Here is a 22,334-nt window from a genome sequence, read left to right as displayed (position 1 = left end):
GGCGGAGAGCTCTGCCGCCAGAGCCGTTCTCCTGTACAACAGTGTACTGGAACCCACATCCGTGATTACATCTTCCTGCTGCAGCTCAAGTGTGAAACTACCTTTTTTTTTGGCTTAGTACAGAAACTAAATCTTAGGAACTAAAAGAAGTTACTCTAAGGTACAAAACTGTTGTCAAAATAAAACCGTTTCTAATACTCAGCAGGAAAAACGGAAAACAGATTGTTAACTACATCTCTGCAAAATTATTGAAAATGCAAGTATTTTATTTCAATAGTTATTACACCAAAATATCTCACATAGGGACTTCCTCCTTGTGGCAGCTAGCACCCTATCACCTAGTAAATTTAGTCTGAACTTAAGGTTATTGCCCAAAGAAATAAATTTCTTAATACTGTTAAGAACAATAAATTTCCAGTGTTAAAACAGAATTTGTAATGGTGATGTTTTGAAGGAATGTAGGACTAAATAGAGATTTTCAACCTTATGTGGCAAACCTAGTTGTTAAAATTGCCTTTTACAGTAATTTTCTATTGTCTCATTTTTGAAAATAAATTCTGATCATGCACTTTACGTATGAATAATGCCTCTCTTCAACTGCTGTGTAGAAGTCCACATATAATCCAAAACGGTTATTTAGGAGATGAGAATCTCTCAAAACAATTATCTGGATAACTTCAAAAAGGTCAGGAATTTAAGTCATCCAAAGCTGAGAAAAAAATTCCCCACTATTTTACTTGTCTTATTAAGATGTCCCTTTCTAGCACCACTGCAGGATCTACTGAAGGTAGCTTTCCACCCTGCCTGGGCAGTATTAACGATCATTACTTATCACAGCAAGTCAGAAAAATCCAGTCATCTTTATAACTGTCCTTTCAACAGAACAGATGGAAAATGAAGCAGTTCTGTTGATGATGAAGCTGGAACACCATGGCATGAAAAATCCAAGAACAAAGTATCCTAGAGACCAGAATTTCTTGGTTAGTGTTCTGAGCCAATTCCTACCCTTGTCACTTAAAGCAGCTTTCAAGAACCCAGTGTTACCAAACTAATGATTTAAAGGGCTGGGGAAAATCAGAGCAGCAGAATGATAAAATTGTACACAGTAAATGGGCATGGTTTTGCCTGTACTTTGCAAGTTTTATGACTGGTACCGGAACCTACTGATAGACCAATTTTAAGAGCCACCAGTAAATAAAAACTGTCCCTTCAGGGTTAGACACAAATTCTGACCTTTTTCAGGACTCTGGGATGAGTTCCAGATCGCTGTAGTGTGGAAATATTCGTAACACATGGTTGCAGGCACTGTGAATAAAGTGGGTTACAGCTCAATCGCAGCTCACTGCACTTGGTGAGCAGTGTGCAAAAGACTTCAAAATTATGACTAATTGGCAATTCAGTTGTTTTGGGATTTTTTTTCCAGTTGTCATGAGCACTATTGCTTTGCAGAAGGAAATACATACATTATCCATAATTTCATAATTCTTTTTCCAAATCTGTAGTAGCCAAGATAACTACTAATGATCATTTATCAAAGGGGACATGCATTTGGATGTAGAAAACACCTCAGCCACCGCATCAGAACACAGCAGTTTCTGATGTAAATAGAAGTACTTCCAACACTGGGAGAATGACACATCTGCTTCATTGAAGTCAGTGTTACAAACCTGAACACCAAAGTACTTCACCCACTCCCTCCTCTAAAGGAAACCTTTGGTATAGATGGGCAGGTTTAGTTTTATGATTATTTCACATGCAGCTGCTACAGCCAAGAAGATATTAATGTCTGCAACTACAATTAAATGAAAATACTTCCCACATCTTGAACACTTACCAACAACTTGAAAAAATCTGCAGATATGGATATTCACAAAGTCCAAAAATGTATGGAGTTTCTCATTAGCTACTTCAATCCCAACCTCACATCCTTTAGAGTGCTTTCTAAACACATTCCAGCTTGTTTACCAACTTACACACCAAAATTAATCCTGTGGCAAACCCAAGGTATGAAGGTAGAGCCACTAAGGAAAGAACAGTGTCTGGTCTGGTCTTTGGAAAGACTTCACCTTTGTCTATTTGCTGACAGCAACAAATCAAGTGAATCATCAATCATCTCTTGCAGAGTCAACTTAGTTTAAAATCTTATTTACAGCCTGATTTATACCACAGTGTTATTTTAAAAGGGGGTGAGTTTCCTTTACCCAACAACCAAGTGACTCTGGCAGCATACACATCAGAACAGCACAGCAACAGGAGAAAGGTAAGATGAGCAGTCACATATTCAGAAACCATTTTTGAGTGGTTCTTTTCAAGTCACACACGCTTAAGTAATTCACTCTTTTTTTCTAGCAGAGGGAAAATACCACAAGGAACAGCACTGAAGTATTTGTCTGCTGCAGAATCTACTGATACATTTCAACTGGTGGCTTTCAATGAAAAGTTTGACTCTCTGCATGAGCTAATACTGTAGATCAGGATACATTCTCATTAAGTAGGATTTTAGGCAGGAAGTGATCATACAGTAGCTGCCATTTTGGCACTACACTTCAGGAGGAAGGATCCAGGTCAGCCTGAACAGCACCGCTCAACACTAAGCTAATGCTGAAAATAGTACACAATGTTACTCCTTCTTGCAGAAGGGATACTGAGATCACTGTGTAACAATAACCTCCCAAGATGTAACACTAGTGATCTCGACCACCATCCAAGTGTGTCCAAGAAGAATATGTTTTTCTTTTAAATTAGACAATAAAACCCCAAACCCATAATTCTTGTTAACAGTAAATTTATTTGCCCTGGGAAATACTGCAATTCTACCAATTTGCTACACAGATTTACTCCTAGAATCTGCAGCCCCTAACTGAGATTTGAAGTGATGTCCTCATCCCAAACATTAAGTTTTAAATCTCTAGACAAGGTATGCATGCTTTTTCTTCTTCAGTCACTCATAAGCTGAGGATTGTTTAAATTAGATCAGTTTATGTCTATCACAGAAGTCAGTATTATTTTATATTTTATTATCCATTATTGTTTATGAGTTTTCTACATGAAATACCAATGCCTGAGGATTCCTCTCACATACATTGGCCCATCAACATGTATGTAAGAGAAAAATGCATCAAAATCAAGACAAAGTTTTGAAGGAAGCACCAATATGTCCAGTGTACATCGAGGAACACTAATTATTCTGGCCATTCATCACTAACATTGTCTCAGCACAGCAATACTCCCCTTCTCTTATCCAGAAGGTTGGGACAAAACTGTTAATGTAATATAGCAGAACTTTCCGTAGTTTCTTGGTGAAGTCCTCTGTATTCAAGTACACTAAGACTTACTTCTGTGTAACTTGCTCTTTTTACCAGCATAAATGGCAAGCACACGTGTAAAAGGCAACCAAAGTATTTTGCTGCTGTAGGATGCGTGTGCAACGAGCAATGAACCAGCTCACTCTGGACTGTCGGAAGGTGCAAGCTATGGCAGACAGCAGTTGGCTTCCACCATAAATTTTATGTACGTCCAAGATATTGGTAGTGCTACTTTCAAAGGCAACTCCAGAATGCTTACACATTCCTCTAGAAAATGGTGGGCAACACTACACTCAAAAGCCAGGCTGTATCAGTTGTGATTTGTTATCCTTTGATTCTCCAATGCACATCCACTGCTGCACTGCCGCCTTCACCTTTCACTGTAACTGGAAAAAGGAAATGCAAGTTAGTACCCTCTCAGAAGCCAACAGACAAAAACACTAGATTATCTTTGAATTCATTTTATATATACAGTTAGTACATTTCGATTGCATTTGATCTGTTCCAACAGTATGAAAGTACATCCATAGCTAACTACAATAATCAAAATGCCCCAAGGACAACTTGTATGAATGCATACTGCTTGTATAAGACTGTCTCCAGGGCAGGTACTAAGTACCTGGGAGAACTCCCCCTTCAAATTCCACCAGCTCTTGATAACCTCAGCATGCTACTCAGGAATTCTGTAATACACTGGTATACATACTGGTATTAATCTGTAAGTAATAATGTGCTATAAATAAAATCAAACTTGTAATCAAGGGAAGGTATACAGCTGGCAATTCCATTTGCACCCTGATTTTCCACAAGACTATTATTACCTTCCTTGCCACAAGATCTATTTACTGCTCCCTTAACATTGGTACCATGCCTGCTAAGAATCTGGAAACATTCATAAGCTGAAGACAAGGCTGATGGAGTGTGCTTTTGTCTCTAACACCAGTATTTATTACAACATGGTCACAACAGATTTACTAAGCTGAAAAAAATCACTTTTTTTTTTTTTTTACAAAGGGAAGCTTTTTCATTTGTCAAGAATAATTAAGCTTCAGCTTTCCAGCTAACAGAGGCAACTGAGGTGCATATATATGAAGTTTAAAACATTCTGACACAGCCAGTGTGATGATTTGTCAGTATCTTTTAAAGGCTCTTAGAACACTGCATTAAAGACAGCATTTCATCTCTTCATTAGAGAATTTAAGACCTCCATCTGGGTCAAACTATAAATTTAAAAACTGACTCCTTGTGGGTTTTTGCAGGTGGTTGAGGAAATGAAGGGGAAACTCTACTTTTAGACCTATTTCCCTAATCCACTTTAGTGGCACACTAGGGATATCAATGATTTTTGAATGAAAAAGGTTCAGTTTTCTTAACCTTTAGAAACACCTATTGTGAAGGGTCCTTTCAGTAAGACTCTAATTTAAATATTTCAACACCCACATCTTAAAAGGAAAACAAAGAAAAGGACAGCATTTGCTGGTTGAAATTTTATCAAGCATCAGAAAAATAAAAAGCTAGTAGGGCAGTAGCTTCTGTTTTACTTAACTACATGCATCCCCTGAACAGAAAACACTCATGACGATTCTGTATTTTATCTGAAACACATTCCAGTACCCTGAAACAAAGCATATTTTTCCTTTATTATCAAGGTAAGGTCAGCAATTTATCAGGAGTATTTATAAAACATTATTAGCATCTTCTGACAAGGGCATTGCACATTTACTGACACTCTATAGGGAGCTCTGAATTGTAGCCCAACTGAGGCTACAAACATGCAGTATACAACAGAACCTATCCTTATCACAAGATAGAATCTCCCTGGTAACAGTGACCAGCTATCAGATAGACCAACTATACAAACTACAGCTTTTTTACCATTTTAAAGTTGGCTCTTGAAAGTAGAACCTAAGCAAAAAAGGTTCTTACATTTACAGACTCAATAAACAATTACATAAGGCAGTACACATGCCTCTTTACATAAATGCTTCTCTCGGAAAAGGTAGTTGTTCTTTTCCTTTAATCTGTACCAGATTTTGTCAAATTCTTCACACACTCTAAGTTACTTCCATTTTTTTACTAGCAATTATTTAGTAGAGAAATTTTATTTTCCAGAAAACTAGATTAACATGACAGCCACTACCACTTTTTTTCTTCTGAGTTTTCAGAGAAATAGGAGCAAATCACACTTTCACATAAAATTAAAAGACTGCCGCTCTTCAATCTTCTTGAAAAATTATTTTAATAGGGCAGGATTTAGAGCCAAGAAACACAGCTGTTCTACAGTCTCAAACCATTCTGGAGGCACCTGAAGTCTGCAGCTTAATCCCAAGACCTCTACAGAGATCAATTCCTAATCCAAGATTACACTCACTAAAATTGTTAATCCTGCACATTCAACAGGATTAAATTAAATGTCAATACTAACATTTATTATTACAACTCTGATTTTTAAGGTCTGCTCTTATAAAAACTCATGCTCAGCACTTTCTGCCACATCACTTTTCTTTAGCTGTACTCAAATTGTCCCTGTTTTTGCAGACAAGTAGTGTCTTGCTGCCATTCCCAAACTAGCTGGTTTATAAAGCCTTCTTAAACCTCCTCCTCCAAAACTTAAACAGAAGTCAAAACAACACTTAGCCATGACGAACATCCATTCAAACCTACAAACACAATGACAAGGGAACTTCCTTGCAGCTATTACACTGGTTTAATATTTACCTTATGTACTGGTACAGGCACCACTCGTATCTGCTGTCAACAGATGAACCAGCACTATTTCAGTGGTATCTTCTAGAAGTTATCCCCCTGCAACTAAGAGAAGATACAACAAATTGAGAAAAATGTTTTACAGCACAAGCTAACCTACAGTAATTGCCCTTATTTCAAAACACCGGCACAAGTTTTGTTTGCAGATTATTCAGTTGCAAGTTTTTACTACTTCTTTAAATGGTGGAGGATTCACTCACTGGCTTTGAATGAACTGGAATGGCTTAGAGAAAGGTTGCGTGGCTTATGGATTCTCATTCCTTTTCAATGGTGCACTGCCATGTTAAATCCATAAGTTGAACGACAAAATTTACTGAGGACTAAACAGTAGTACAAAGGTTTTGGGTTTGTGGTTTGGTTTTTTAGTTGGAGGTCTTCATGTTTACTATATTCAAGTATCTTTTGAACTTCATGGCTTCACCCAACTTATAACAACTTGCCACAGACTCTGCCACATGCATCCCTGGGTATCCCTGCAATGCAGCGTCAAACTAAACAGAGTTAGGCATCCAACTAAGCATCAAGTCTGCATTCCTTGCTTCCAACTCCCAATAGTTGAGCTGATATGTCTCAACCTAAACCAATTCCTCACTTCACAAGGTTTAAATTTTGTTAATATGCTGCATATGCAGCCTTTTTAAGCATCTTCTCTGAGAGATACTGGTCACAAAATACCCCCTCCCCACACTACATGGCAATACTGTGTATACAGTGAGCTGGATTACAGCTTTAGTTTCAAAACTGGTGCCATAAATGCTTTTATCCAAGGATTGTTGAATTTGGAGAATTTCTAATGTATTGGGGAATTTATTTTCCTTTTTTTCTTTAATCTATACAGCACTTCCATTGCCATTACATGCAGCTTGTCTTACTGTACTAGAAGAAGTAAACTTGTTTCAATTTTGACTTAGACTGAAAAACTAGTTTGCTTTGCTTACCATCTTTGCTGTTTCACAGGCATTTGATGCTCTTAATCAGCTGTGGAATGCTGAAAGATTCACTTATTTTAGGAAGCCATAAGCCTTTCAGAAGTTGGAGAGAAAGACTTCTTTGCTTATCTTATTTTCTCCTTTGGAATCAAAGATGTTCCTTTAAAAGTGAAACACTACAGAGTTGCAAAAATTTGAAACAGTGTGAGTAAGCATCGATTTGCAGCTTCTTTGATGGAATTGGTCAATGGTTTGCAGATTGTTGTTTTTTTAACAGTATTTTGTAGCTGACTTACACGAACGTGATTTTTTTTGCAGGGGAGATCTTTTTAAACTCCCCATGAAAGAGTAGGAAGGCAGAATATAGTATTATCCACTTGCTTTTCTGGCTTAAGTGAATGAAATCCTCTATTTCTCTTTACACAAGGATCTGAAGGCATTTTGTACTGGGAATACTGTGACTTCAAATTCTAGGCATAACTGAGCTTTATGTGGAATCATCCCCACCACCCTCCAAATCACAAGCAATACTTTCAGAATGAGATGCTGAACATGTAGAGCAATCCATCTCCATGTTAGATGGTTGGATGTTGTGCGGAAGATCTTAAGAACAGCTTGTTCCATTCATGACGAAAATCAGATGGAAGTGTGGCATTTCAGGGAAACTTTACTTTGAAAATTACAACACTAGTACACAGCTCAAGCTTATACATTTAACATCTGCTTTCTGAAAGAAATGTTAACAATTTTGAAATGATATTAAACATTGTTTCAACTTTTCTCACAAAAGCATAAAAGTCATGGAGGGAAAAACTTAACAGGCAACAATAAAAAAAGGTTAAAAACAACTTTTCTTTTTAGTAGTCCTCTGGTAGTAAAGATAGAACAGCTTCCACATTTGAGAAATAATGTGTCTTGGTCCAAAAGTTTAAGAGTGTTTTTAGTATCTGCTTCTGCCTCCACCTCTATCGGATCTGCTTCCACCACGGCCACCACCTCTGGGCGCCCCACGGCTTGAACTACTGTAAGAATCCCGAGGAGGTGGATAGCCCCTTTCCATGGATGGGGGAAGACCCCTGTCTTGTCTTCCCACACGATCACGGCCACTTGAGTAGACATCACTTCTGCTGCTTGAGTAACTTTCTCTGCTTCCATATCCATCTCGTGTGCTGCCGTAATCATCATAGCGACTGCTTCCACCATATGATGGCGGGGGCCCTCGAGCAGGTGGAGCACTACGTGAGTTACCTGCAGGGTCAACGGTCAGGTAATATGGCAACACCGTAAGTTATATAGAACAATTTCAAATCTGAATTTACAGAATTGATGTATTAAAATGTTTACTGCTACTCTTTTTATATGTATTGAAGATGGTCTTAATATAATCTGCCACACTAATGGTATTTTAAGTGGGGATTGCATATCAGGCAGTGAGTGGATTTAGAGATTTTGAAGGAATGAAGACGGTGTTTGTTTATTCAGGCAGGCTCTTTAACTGGATATTCCAGTACAGCTTGTTATTTTAGAGAAGAAATTCAGCCATATTTTCCAGAGACAGCTGTCATTCTGAACTGTAGACTTTGCTTCTTTAGCTTACAGCTTATTAAAAAGACGATCAAATGATAACCAACAACTGCACTTTCACTGTAGGGGAAAAAAATTATGCCACTTCCCCCTAAAACACAAGCAACCTAGTCAAAGTCAGATGTTATGACATCTGTACGTTTATATGATCCTCAAAATGGATTCTTACCGTAACTCTCATATGAATCTCTGTAGGAGCCTCCACTTGGATGATCCGAGTAGTCTCTGTCACGCCCACCACCGTATCCATCACGATCGCTATAGGAGGAAAGACTACTAAGACTTAGTACAAATCACTAACATTACAGCAAAAATAAAGTGACAGGGAGAAAACTCCAACAGTAGGTACCTATATCCCCTGGAGGGGTATTCATCACGTGAGCTGGAATGACCATAATCACGATATGCGTAGTCTCGTGGAGGTGGTGCGTAGTCCCGGGTATCCCTGGAACTGGGATAATCTCTGCTTGAATAACTACAAAGAACAAAAACTGAGATGTTAGCCCCATGTTCTACCACAGAAGGTCTGGAATCAAGTTCCTTCTCCAAACAAAAACCAGTTCACTAAAATAAAACAGTAGAAAAATTTACCCGTCTTTAGTGCTGTAGCCATCATCCCTTGGAGACATGTAGACATCTCTCCGTGATGGCATTGGCTCTCTGCGTGGAGGACCACCGTAACCATCTCTTCCACGTGACACAGGAGCTTCAAAGTAACAGTCCGTTTAATTAGCATTTAGCCATGCAGAACATTCAAGGCAAATACTAACAAATAGCTTCAAGCAATTTAATAATATCTCCAGAGCCTACATTTAGAACACTTTACATTTCTGCTTGTACAATTTTAAAGCGGCACTAGACAAAACATATTCAAAATGCACCAAATTGTTCCCAACAGCTACAAAATTATACTGGTCTGAAAGGAACCAAAGGTTAGAGGAACAGTACATCATCCCACAGCAGACTGAAGTCCGAATCAATGATTTGCACCAGTTCCTAAGGCAAGACTAAGGTTCTAGAGCTGACCAAGCAATTAATTTAGTCAGGAAGTCCTCACCTCTTCCTCCCATGCTACTGCTACGCACTGGTCCTGAAGGTGCAGATCTTTTAGGTGGAGGGCCTCCACTTCGTGGAGGTGGGCCCCTCTTCATGGGGAGTGGCCCTCGAGAAGACCCTAGAAGGAGAAGCCACAAACCAATTATTATTTCTGTGATACTCACCTGCATTTTCTTAAAGCCTGAACTACGACCACCTAAAGGTGCCATTATTACCACTACATGATCAACAGTAAACCTCTAAAACTAGTCCTCTCCTGTCTAAACCTCTAAAACTAGACCTTCTCCTGTTTTCTAGCCACTTTAAATGCTACTGGCAGAATTGAGAGCCAAACTTCCCACAGCCTAAATTCCTGTCAAGAACTGTCTTTTAGAACTTATCCAAAAGCTACAGGGTGTGACACAAAGGAAAAAGACAGCTGATACCTGTAATCAGTCACAGCTTAAATGCTGAACAAGTTACTGTTCTCAGAAGAGCTACTTGGGGGGGATGTACTAGAGAAGAGCCTACAGAGAGGGAACAGAGGCACTACTACCAAGTTTGCAGAACCTAATGTACAGACTCTTCAAGACAGAAGTTTCACTATTTCCAGGGGTTTTTTTCCTGTCTTACAGCTTTTACTGTTACACCTCAGGTACTGTTTGCTACTTAAGTGAGTTTTGTTTTGATACTGAAAAGTCTGAATAAATAGCTGTATCTTAATGAATATCCAGTATCAAGTAATGTACTTTAGAATGCTTCAACTTAACAAAAAAGGTTTAGCTGCCCTCTCACTGATCTGGAAGGATCAGCCCTACAATTTTCTCAGTTTAGACCTCTTGCTATAAAGAATGAAAGGCAGTTCCCTTTCCCTGGTGGTAGCGAATCACTTTTTCAACTTGAATACCAGAAAGCTTCCTTTCTCACGTGCAAGGCAGGAGTTCTGCTTTTCTTTCATAGGCAAAAGTCAAGTGGAGTGTTAGTTGTAGAAAGGAATCTTCACATCTGAAAGCCTTTTCTTAAGGTGTACTTGCCTAATCAAAACTTTGACTAAACTGCCGAGATCGTATTTCATCATTTTAATAAAGAACAAGGAGTGCACTATTCAGGTGTTTGACTTTTTTTTTTTTCCAGTAGGATTATTGTCATCTTCCAATGGGATTGGTCTTGTGTTGTCGAAGTGTATAATGAGAGAGGTCAATACATACCCAAGTGACTCCCTCTTGAAGGTGGTCCTCTCGCGCCACTTCCGCCTCTTGCGCCTCTAAGGCCCCTGGGAGGACCTCTGCTTCGGGGAGGGGGTGGTGGCCCACGCCTACCACCACTTTCAAAGGATGGCTTGGTTGCTTGTTCCACTTTAATTGCCTTCCCATCTAATGACTAAAGAAGAAGCTGCTTTACTTACTGCTCAGTCATGTTTGTATTTCTTAAATCAAGCCCCTCTTGCTTCACTATTTATAGGGCTTCCATTTTATAAGTTAGAGCAATTCTAGAACTGATTTCAGTCTTCAGTATTAGTCCCCAAGTACTCAGCAGCATGTTGGGCCTAATTTCAATTTCTACAGTACTTCATTCTTGTGGTATTGATGGCAAAAAACCCACAGAGCAGCATCAGAAAGGCCTTTCAGTGAAAACACAAGTGTCCAATGATTACAGCAGCCCCACGTCATTTATTCTGTAAATGAAACATGATATATGATCTACAATTTACTTTCAATTGCCATGTACTTTTGTACCAAACTAGGAGTGCACCTGTAGTTAAAAGATTAAGCTGAAGGTAACTTAGCTTCAGTCGGAATTTCTGGCAATGGGGAGGCCGTTTAGCACATTTTCTTGACGTCCTGATAAAACGGTGATCACTGAAGTATTTAGAAGCAATTTCAGCATCTACACAGCAGACTGAGTAAGCCAATTCACCTCTTTTTTCTAGGGTTTCAAGCTGGGTTTTCAATCAAGGTGACTGTCACAATTTACTCTATTACTTGCTTTTCCACAGGGAAGGTGCTTTGTGGTTGGGGTATTTTTGTTTGTGGGTTCTGTTGCGTGGTTGTATTTTTTTTTTTTTTTGTGGTATGAAAGAAGTAGAAGCTTTTGCTGGAATACAGATCTGCAATACCAGGAACTCTGCAGCCAATATACCTCAAACATGAGCAGGTACAAACAAGCTGAGTAATACAACCTAGTTAATCAAATTTCTGGATGATCTTTAAATGCCACATGTTTGGCTATTATAGCACAATCAAGACCACAAGGCCTGCTAAAATTAGGTTATTCCATGCCTATCCTGGCAAACATGGTTTTTTTGCCTTTTTTAGCAGTTAAATATTTTAACTCTGCCACGACAACTTATTAATTATCAGGCAGAAAGCGTTGTTCATTGCACTTCTTTGCTGCAACAAATGAACAAATTAAACTGCTAAACTGCTAGTAATGTCTTTATCTACACTGCTAATAGTATTTTATAGAAGCACTGAATATTTTTTGTTCTCTGTCAAAATTTAGCTCTCTGAAAATTCACTGTAATGGTGGATGTATTTTGCCAGCTAGAGTTGTAGTGATTGTTTGAAAACCTGAGTGTACATACACAGGTTCAACTTGATCCACTGTGAGGAAAAAAAAGTAAGAAATACCAGCAAAATCATATTGGTCTTGGCTTTGACTTAGTGCAATATTTTACTTATGGAAGGTTTCTCAAAAAGCCTTTTGGCATGACAAACTGAAATATCCACTCTAATGACTGGAACTTCTCAGTTTGCATCATATGATTTGCCATTGCAATTAATCTCTAAGTTTCATCCTTCTCAAGCATGAACAGAGAGCCTGAAGCCTTAAGCTTTGCTATGGCCACTGCTGTCCTTCATTTCATGGATAGTCTTGACAGCTTGTTTTAAGTTTAGAAAGCAAACACTGTCCCCTTCTGCAAGCATGGGTTTTGAAAACCTGAATGCTAGGTTTAAATTCTTTCATTTCTGTTAGGTAGGAGGCACAGTTTTCCTTGTAATTTCTCCTCCTATTTTCTTCTGCCTTGCACTTAAGCATCTTACCTTGGCAAAAGATTTTCTTTGCACACTGCTTTACAAAAATAGTCTTAAAAAGCTATTCCATAGGTCCAGAAAGACCTTTCACTAGATACAAGAATGTATTTTTTGCTAACCAGAATATATTTGTTGAAGTTAGTCCTATTTCAAAGCAGAGGGGACATTTTATGGTTTCTTAGCTCAAAGAAAGGTCTTACCTCACCAAACATAAAAGTCACACAACCCATCTCAAAATAAGGAAGTTTTTTCAATGAGCTCAAAGCACAAGCTGTCAACATGAACACTCAGTAGCTTATTTTTATAACCTTGATTTTGAGTGTTATAGAAGCATTTTTAATACGATATGAGCACCAGAAAGTAAAGTCACTGTGGTGCTAAAAAGCATGGAAATAATTTAAGCTACAAGTAATTTAGGACGGTAATAGTTTGGCAATCAAAGTCTCCTATGTGTGAAATGAATAATCTGTACATATTTGTAAAGTGAGACAGGGAATTTCAACCAAACACAATTAGAGAACTATCCTGCAAACTGTTCCACATTTCAACAGAAAAGATTAATGAAATTTGCTTAATTTTGGGAGTGGGGCAAGAAATCAAGTATTTCAAAGAAACTGTTACAATAACTCGAATGAAGCTGGTCCTAGCACCGCACAGGGCTTTCCTCTTCAATGGATCACTTCGCTGCTGATGCTGCAATGACTCCATTTCTCCATGTTCCTTGATGGCACATTAAGTGAGTTTCATTTTGCCATATATATCCAAGAAATGAAGATCCATTTCTCAAGAGGCCAAGCTTCTGTACATTGCATCACTTCTTCCCAAAAGAACAGGAAACACTTTCTGTCAATTAGACAATCTTCTATAGTGCTGAGTACAGTTCACGCTGGAGGGATTGTAGCATCTGCTTCCGTCCGCTTAACACAGACCAGCTGGCTTGGCAGGTCTACACTGGAATAAAATCTTTGGTTTGTCCTGACCCTTTGCCTAAGGTCATATCCTCTCTTTAATTATCCGTTTCATCTTAAAGACGCAGAATCAGAATGTCATGAGAACAGCCCACAGCACCAAACAACCATTACAGACTGGAAAGTATCCACATTTATGTGTCCAGGTAAGCATGTTCATTTTGTGGCATCAGGATGGAGACTTGACAGCCATGAATTAAGATTCTTCTTAAGGCTAGTAAGCTGCTATTAAGTACTTCTACATTTCTTTTGCGCTGCTCAGACATCATAGCATTGATTGAATTTAGAAGACAAAGTAACTGTAGTGAGAAATCTCCATCCCAACTCTACAATAATTATCTTGTGATCTCTTTCTGCAGGACAAACTGATCTTCAACGCTTCGACTAGTCTATGCTTGCCTCAGTATAGTGAAATATAGCTGTTCACATAACTACCCCTCACCCAAACTGGTGCAAAACTCTGCATATATTTTCATAAACATGTGCAAAATAAAAATCAAATGCAAATTCATTCTTGCAGAATCTCTTGGAGTCAGCCTCTTCTACTGGCTACAACTTCAAATTCCTTTGGGATGACAGAATGAGCAACAGACAGGCAAAGCAGAACTCTTCCCCCAGCCAGACAGATCACCTAACTCCTTACAGACTGCTTGAACTGCAGTCTGCACAGTGCTTCCGCTGCTGCTTCTCAGCAGAATTAGAATCTCAAGAATGCTCCAACCCATCTTTTCCAAATGGACAAAGAGACCTTCAAATTGTGATTTATGACAACTGCCTCTTCTCACACCAGGCTTTAAACACTGCTCTTCCCTCAGACCTTGAATGCAGAGTCTTTTTGGAATACAAGCAGTACCTGTTGTCCAGAAGGCTTCCTGAAGATGAGAAGGAGAGACCACTGCATGAATATCTTTCATATCCACGGTCAAAGCAAGTTGGAGTAGAAGACATTCTAGAGCAAATCCCATCTGAGAATGTTCTTTTCATATACTATTTGCTGTTCAAAGCAGATGAAGGTACTTCTAGATTTATAGTGAAGACAAACCCACGAGAACAAGGATCCACAAGGCCGTCCTTTCTAGCATTTCTTGCCAAAAATGCAGGCTGTGCATTCCAGAACAAGTAGACATAACCTCAGCCACACACATTGTCTCATTTAGCTACTTTACCAAGCAGTATTGTCCCAAATATTTCCAATGTGACCAAACACGGGCCTCAACATTCAAGATGTAGAACAGTTGGTGATTATTTTCAGAGGGATTTTGATTTGCAAGCTGCACTCCACAAACACACAGATTAGTGACTGAATTCCTTTCAGTCTGACAACTGCCTATTGGTCCTTGAAATTACCTTATGTGAAGATTCAATGACCATTTCAGGGAAAATAAATTATTTAAGCACGGCAGTAAACAAGTCTTCAGAACTGTGGCAAACTAGACAGTGGAGAAATAAAATTCAATAAAAGGAGCACCCTGACAGATGTTTAGGCTGGTATAGAAAGAACGTCATCTGAATTTGCCACTCTCTGCCTTGACAAAACTACTAGTTTGCTTAAAAGGCAAGGAAGTCTTCTAAGAGAATAACCCTAATTGTGATAAGATTGTCATAAAGCAGCCAGAAACATCAGTCCATGGAGAAGAAAATCCACTATCCTTCTGCAACACATACTCTGCTATAACACAAATAACAAGAGGTTTTACAAACCTCTTGTGTTTATGAACACTACACAAAGCTCACTTTCTTATTCCTAAAGTTGTTTTACTTACTGACTGCAACAACTGGTATTTTTCTTTCACTTCAACTTCTTAAACAAGACAAACATACCAAAATCCCAAGTGTCAATTAATCACAATCACTCGATGTTTCTTCACTTTACTTGAATGGCATCTCAAGAGACACTGCTTACAATGCCAGTGCAGTGTGACCTAAACACAATCATTCACAGAATGCAGGGAAAACCAGAGTCTGCAATTCAAGAGACCTAAGATGGCTTTCCCTGCCTGAAGAGACAGCACCTTTATAAAGATAAGCAGTTGTTTACCAAAAAATTGCCAACTTACATCTACCTTTTCAAGCACGTGCCACAACAGATAGAGATTACAGCAGCCTACAATTCTCTGACAAACTATCCTGGTATTATCTTTTAACCTGTGCTGCAAACGCCTATATTTTTATTTTTAAAGACAATACATATCTTATTGCTCCTAAAGCTACACCCTTGTGTTTTAGGGCGTAAATGAACAAATTCGGTTGCTGGCTAACTGCAAAGCCATTGCACATAAACTAGAAAGACGCCCCTCACACAGACCAAGCAGATCAATGATGCAAGGCCCAAATGCAGGAGATTATACTCAGAATACCAGATAGCTCATCAATGCTCCAGCACTCAAGGGAAATCACAGTTACCCATGTTAAAGGAACAATTACTAATTTTCAGGTAAGTCACTTCCCTGAAGTGTAATTTACACAGTACTGCAATCAAATATGATCAAAAAGGAAAATTAACCCCAAAATCATTATTGAAACATGCAAGAATGAAGAGCTGATTCCTCCATCACCGATTAAGGAACAATAAGAAAAGAGAGCATAGCTGACTGCTAGCCAGACTTCCATTTTCTATTAGCAAATCCATGAACAGGAGAAACAAGGAGACAGAGACATTTTGTCGAATTTAAAGTCACAACTTGTCTCCACGATCTTCTAATCCATGCTCTTTCCAACTTTTATTACCAGTTGATTTACCCCAAAGATTAATTGTCCTGGTCAGTAGCAACAGCAACACATAAATGGTCTTAATTCCTACCTTTCCATTCATATCTCTGGCAGCATCTTTTGCATCTGCTGGACTCTCAAACGTGACGAATGCAAATCCTCTGGACTTGTTCGTTTCCCGATCTTTCATCAAAAGGACTGCAGAAACAAAGTCACATCAGCCTTCCCTGTAATTCCCAGTAAGGAACACTTAACCTTTATTTAACCTTTTAAGCTCAGAACTTCTTAGAGGACATGTAAGCACCATCATTTCAGATGATCAATGCCAAAAAGTCATCACAGCTATGCTGTTGTTTGTTTTATACTATTGCTATCTTAAGAAAAGTTCTCTTTACCTTCCACAATGCGTCCATATTTGCCGAATACAGCCTCAAGGGCTTTTTCATTAGTCTCTGTGTTCAGGCCCCCAATGAACAGCTTCCCAGGACGATCTGCTTCAACCATTTTGATTCTGTGAATGACCTACTAAAAAGAATGAGGCCATTATTAACAAAATATCAGACTGCAATAGTGACTTCATGGTATATAAATTACTTCTGTCCTCAAACGTACAAGCAAATTTTCTTTAGAAAGGTATTAGGTAAGAAATATGAGGTATAAAAAAAAAAAATCAAGTAATTACAATTTTTTGCAGTGGAAGCAACTCGAAGTAGTATTAACAGTTACTTCTTCACGTTATATAATGTATTTAAAAGATATTAAATAGAAATTTGAATAGTGGAACAAGGCACTGTTAAAATGAAGCAATATTGGTGAATGCGAAAACTCTTCCAGAAGTGCTGTTCCTTTTGTCCTGGACGTTTTAAGTAATTTGCTTACTATGTCAACGTAATACAAAATTGTTAACTCTTCAGAGCATCTTAGGTCACTGTTTTTACATTAAGTTCATTCTTTGTATTATTTAAAGTACATGGAGCCTATGCTTAAGTCCTGGCCTACACAACATGAGAGGCTGAACTGACACCAGACCACCATTGCAGTTCTACACAGCAATGCCACTGCTACAGTCGCGGGGGCGGGAGGGCTTAAAAAGAAAAAAGCCCAAGAGCCGAAGACAAAGCCAAACCCCCCGTGCCTGGCAGGCCGCCCGGCGCCTGCGGACAAGCGCTGCCCGCGTGTCTCCAGCGCGATGGCGGGAAGGCCCGCGCCAGCTTCGGCACTCGCGGGAGCGCGGACAAAGCACCCCCGAGGGAGCCGCGGCGGGGCCGAGCCGGGCCGCACGGGGCGAGGGTTCAGCCGCGCTCCGGGCACGGTGAGCACGGGGGGCGTCGGACCCTCCGCGGGCTCAGGCACCGCCACAAAATGGCGGCCACCTCTGGCAGCGGCTCCGCTCCGGCCCCGCGCCGGCGGCCTCCTCGGCACTCACCCACCGCGCGACTCAAGCCCGTCCGCACACATCGCCGCGGCGCGCCCGCCATGCCCCCGTCGCCCTCCCCCGGGATGCTCAAGAACCCCCGCACATAAAATGGCGGACACCGCGCCTCACACCGCCAGGACCCTCCTCGCCCCACCGCAACGGCGGGGGTCCCGCCGTCTTAACCGGAGCCGGGCAAGGAGGGACTGCGGGCCGGGCCCGGCTCCGCCGTGCCTCTGCTCCGCCGCGAGCGGCGCGCCACGCGGCCCGCGCCCCACGGACCTTTCGCCCCGGGTCTCCGCAGCGTCCTGCGGTGCCGCCCGCAGAGCCCTAGCCCGCAGCAGCGCTCACCTCAGCCCGCGCCGATCTGCAACTGCGCAATGGGGGCGAACAAAGGCGCTGCGGGCCTTTATAGCTTTACGTCACCTGCCGGACGGAGCCCCGGATGCGGCGGCATCGGCAGCGCCGAGCCCGGTAGGGGGCTCCCGAGACCCCCCGGGGCCGGTGCGAGGCTCCCGTCGCGGCCGAGAGACAACGGGGCCCGGATGGGACGGGGCTACAGGGGCGAGGAGTCCCGTCCTGCCAGGAGCGGGGAGCGGGCCGCGGGCCTCGAGCGGCGGGAAAACAGCGGGAGTGCGCCGTGCGAAAGGAGGGGTAGAGCTTTGTTTGCCGGCTGTGCCTCGTCCCGAAGGATTGAGGCCCCATGTGTAATGCTGTGTCGTTCTGGACTCCTCAGCACGACAAAGGAGCTACTGGAGATAGTAATCATTACAATAATGAGTAGATGTCTGGAGCGTCCCTCTTAAGAGGAGAGACATGGAAGCTGGGGCTGTTCAAGAATGAGAGGGGATCTCACTAATGCAGATAAAAATCCCAAAGCCAGATGCCATGGGATGGGGATGGTGCCAGAGTCTTTTCAGAGGTGCTTAGTGACAGGAGCAATGGTCATAAACTAAAATACTAGAAGTTCCAGCTCAACATGAGAAAGAACTTTGCATTGAGGGTAGCACAACCCTGGAACAGCTGCCCAGTGAGGTCATGGAGTCTCCCTCTCTTGAGACATTCCTGTGTCACCTGCTCCAGGTGACCCTGCCTTGTCAGGGGGATTGGACTGGATGATGTCCCAGAGGTCCCTTCCAATGCTAACTGATTTTGTGAAGCAGCAGATCTATCACTTCTTTGGAAGGAAAATCACAGTAGTATCAGTTAAACTTTGGAGTTTACAGGAGCTTAACCCAGTTTGCTAAAGCAGCCTTAAAGGCATTTTTAATTAGTTTGATTAATAGATGTGTATGGCAGCACCTCTTCCTTGGAGAATAACAGCAAACCAAAACAAGTGTGATTTAAAATTAAACGTGTTGATGGCACAAAATTTTGCCATTTTTGTTCAACTAACTCAAGTTGTTAATTATTTGTACTCAAAGTTCAACTGCGATTTTCTTTGTCTGGCTAAACCTGATAGTGGAAAAGTTAGGAAATCTGCTCATGCACAAATTGGCTAAACTTTCATTATTTGAACCTGAAGATTATCTAAATTTATATTAATCAGTTATCAAGGCCTATTTTCTTAGTGCCACCCAGTCTAACCACCATACAGTCTTTTAAGTTCTACCTTGCAGTTCTTGCTAGCAGCTCTCCAGACCTTAATTCCTGGGAGATGCCACAGAGTCTATGGACTCCAAGGGCACTGCCCAGTGCTGTTATAGTTACGCAGCTGCATAATTGCTACATTCTGATAAGAGAACATCAGACTCTCCTTATCTTCAGTTTTTCAGTCTGTCAGATACTGATATTCAGCTGCTGTTTGTGCTATGGGAAGCAGAAGGCAATGTTGCCTCAGAGAAGCTCATAGATGTGTTAAGAACACAAAAGAGGGGAGCTCTCAAACACTACTGTAAACTCCAGTATGTACTTGAAGATGTCACCTTACCAGTGTGGATGCTCAGAGTTTCTGGATGCTGTTACTGTGAAGGGGAAAAGGGAAAGATGACCTTTATAAGTAGGTGGAACAGCACTGCTTGTGATATCAATCCAGTTGCCAAAGAATGGCATTACCAGATACTCATCCAATTATCATATGAAGAAAAGCTTCAAATTCTAGTTTCAATACAAAACAATTTAAAGTTAGGAGCCTCCCTGGGATGGATAGTGAAAACTAAAGCAAATTGTTAGTCCTGTAAGAAATATGCTAAAAATGGCCTCCGTCAAGGTGGGGGTCTCTGTGCTTCTCTGACCTATGGTGTATTTACTGACTGCCACACAACTGGAAAAATAAGCAAATGCAAACAAAAGCCTCTTTTTCTGTCACCTCTGATTTAAAGACTAAAATATTTAATTGATGACTCCAGGCTTCATTTTAGTAACATTTTGTTAACACGTACTGAACATGTGGTTAGGTGGGATTTGCATGAACATAATGACATTTGAAACAGCAATTGAACATAAATGCTGTAATTGTATCAGGGCCACCCATTGTTCTAAAAATTCTTCTGACCATTGTTCTAAAAGGAATCTTCATGAGGCTTCTTATCAGAACTCAGTTGCATCTTCATTGCAAACTGGAATGGTATTTTACAGTCTCTCACTACATAGTGTATGTATGGTCTTGCTCCAAATTCAGTCAGATCTTTTCCTAGAGGATGAAAGGGTATATAATTCTTTGTCACTCTCTTGAATGAATCTCTGCATGTTTAACAGTGTTGTTGAATTTACACTGCAAACTTGTTCATGCAAGTACTATGTACCGTGCTCCATATTTTCATCAAACATATTGGCCTTTTACCAAGTTCATCATGCTTTGGTTTTAAACTGGATAAAAAGTTTAGGAGAGCTGAGGGATGGGGACTAATGAATACATAAATAATCTGAATCCAAAAGATTAATTCAGAATTAATAAAAAAGGGAATGTTATTCTCTCTAGATATGCAATCAAAAACTAATAACTGAAAAATGAGCATAATAATTTTATAACAAGGAGCAATTTTCTAGGCACTGTCAGTTGATGGGTGTTTATAGAAATTCAGGAATTTTCCTCTGTAAAACTCAGACTAGAGCAGATGAGAACAGCACAAAATAACTGTTTCTGGCATGGACTTTGTCAGCCATTTCTAAACTGGAACTCCTTAATGTGCTTCTCCCAAATCACCTATTTGGGATCTCAATTTGGCTCCATTCAGTTGAGCCATACAAGGTGGATCATAGGTCCCTAAGACATAGCTGGACCTGCCTGAAATGACAACTCTAATTTCCAGGCTCAGCTGAAAAAACATGAGAATTCTTGTGCTCCCCCTTATTCTTTTTCCTTTTGCCTGTTGCAGTTCTATGGTAAGGGCAATTCACTACATATTGATGAACTGGTTAAAATTAACGGAGGTGGATGTTTTGCAGGGCAATACAAATGTAGTATCACTGTCCAGAAATGTGAGTGGCAACAACAGCTTTGCCAAAACGGAAAATACAGAGAGATCGAGGTGTTTGCTACTCAGTGATACTTTCTGTATCATTGACAGGAATGCCTTTAGCACAGTGTCTCAGACAGCTGTGAGTACCCATCTTGCCATGGTAGCACAGAGCTTACAGCCATCACTTGCACTTACCCTGCTCCTCAGACATGTTTTGCAGCTTTCCTGGAGCACTGCTCCTGCCATCGCCACCTAAACAGCTGACACTGGAGCTTGACATCATGTTTGTGGTGACCGTGTTGTACCAAGAGGCCATGTTGTGGCTGCAAACATTACAGGCTACATCAAAAAACCACCAAATATAATTCTTCCAGATTGCTATATGAAAACTTGGATTTCCACCCCTAATTTCTGAGCTGGTAATATCTTGCTTAAGCCTTTTTCACTCACTCTCTACAACTCCCTGAAAGGAGGATGTAGCCAGGTGAAGATCTGGCTGCTCTCAGGTAACAAGTGACAGGACGAGAGGACATAGACTCGAGTCTTCAGGGGGAGGTTTAGGTTGGACATAGCAGGAATTTCTTCACAAAAAGGGTACTTAGACATTAGAATGGGCTGCCCAGGGAGGTGGTGTAATCACTGTCCCTGGGGGTATTCAGAAAGACTGGATATAGTACCCAGTGCCGTGGTGTGGTCAACGTGGTGGTGTTCAGTCCTGTGTTAAATTCGATGATCTGAGGTATTTTCCAACCGAGTTGATTCTGTGCTTTTTGCTGAGGGCTAAAACTTGAAAAGAGATTCTGGCATCATAGAATCCTAGAATAGTCTGAGTTGGAAGGGACATTCAAAATCATCTGATTTCACTACCCCTACCCTGCTCGCCATGGGCAGGGACACCTTCCCCTAGTCCAGGGTGCTCCAAGCCCCCTTCAATCTGGCCTTGAACACTTCCAGTGATAGGGCATCCACAGCTTCTCTCGGCAACCTGCGCCAGGGCCCCAGGCCGCGCACCCACCCTCGCAAGAAGGCATTTCTCCCCAGTGTCCCGTCCAACCCCGCCCCCTGGCAGCGGGAAGCCGTTCCCCCTTGGCCGGGCGCCTCCGGTTCTTCAGAGTGCCCTCCCCCAAGATGGCGCCCGGCGCTTCCCTCTTCACCGCGCAGCCGCTGTGGCCCCGACCCGGCCGTGAC

The 22,334-nt window shown here is 41.1% G+C and overlaps 1 protein-coding gene and 1 non-coding gene across 8 annotated transcripts; both read right to left on the bottom strand.

Annotated features, from left to right (window-relative positions):
• Positions 1-7,649: 7,649 nt before the first annotated feature.
• RBMX (RNA binding motif protein X-linked) lies at positions 7,650-18,217 on the bottom strand. 7 transcript variants are annotated; one of them, XM_064712772.1, is made up of 9 exons: positions 18,097-18,217; positions 16,727-16,853; positions 16,423-16,529; positions 10,828-10,999; positions 9,642-9,758; positions 9,176-9,290; positions 8,934-9,059; positions 8,754-8,857; positions 7,650-8,248 (listed from the first exon to the last, which is right to left on the bottom strand). In XM_064712772.1, exons 2-9 carry the CDS (start codon positions 16,833-16,835, stop codon positions 7,941-7,943), a joined length of 1,158 nt encoding a protein of 385 aa, XP_064568842.1. In that variant the 5' UTR covers positions 16,836-16,853; positions 18,097-18,217; the 3' UTR covers positions 7,650-7,940. The 7 variants fall into 7 exon arrangements, with proteins under 7 accessions (XP_064568842.1, XP_064568848.1, XP_064568845.1 ...); XM_064712778.1 differs by having other exon boundaries at positions 8,754-8,842; XM_064712775.1 differs by having other exon boundaries at positions 16,727-16,856; positions 18,097-18,152.
• Positions 16,603-16,674, bottom strand: LOC135448009 (small nucleolar RNA SNORD61). The gene has a single exon (XR_010440377.1). It is a non-coding gene; the product is annotated as a small nucleolar RNA SNORD61 (small nucleolar RNA).
• Positions 18,218-22,334: the final 4,117 nt, after the last annotated feature.

This window comes from Zonotrichia leucophrys, chromosome 4A (assembly GCF_028769735.1).
Source record: "Zonotrichia leucophrys gambelii isolate GWCS_2022_RI chromosome 4A, RI_Zleu_2.0, whole genome shotgun sequence".
NCBI classification, from domain to species: Eukaryota; Metazoa; Chordata; class Aves; order Passeriformes; family Passerellidae; genus Zonotrichia; species Zonotrichia leucophrys.
This window is presented reverse-complemented; position numbering and strand designations above follow the sequence as displayed.

Bases quoted from the DNA above. Each gene is read 5' to 3' on its own strand.
- RBMX (XM_064712772.1), bottom strand. From the start codon at position 16,835: ATGGTTGAAGCAGATCGTCCTGGGAAGCTGTTCATTGGGGGCCTGAAC. The intron at 11,000-16,422 runs GTAGGAATTAAG...CTTCTTCTTTAG, and splicing joins CCAGAGATATGAATGGAAAG to TCATTAGATGGGAAGGCAAT. The intron at 8,249-8,753 runs GTAAGAATCCAT...TTGACCCTGCAG, and splicing joins AGATTCATATGAGAGTTACG to GTAACTCACGTAGTGCTCCA.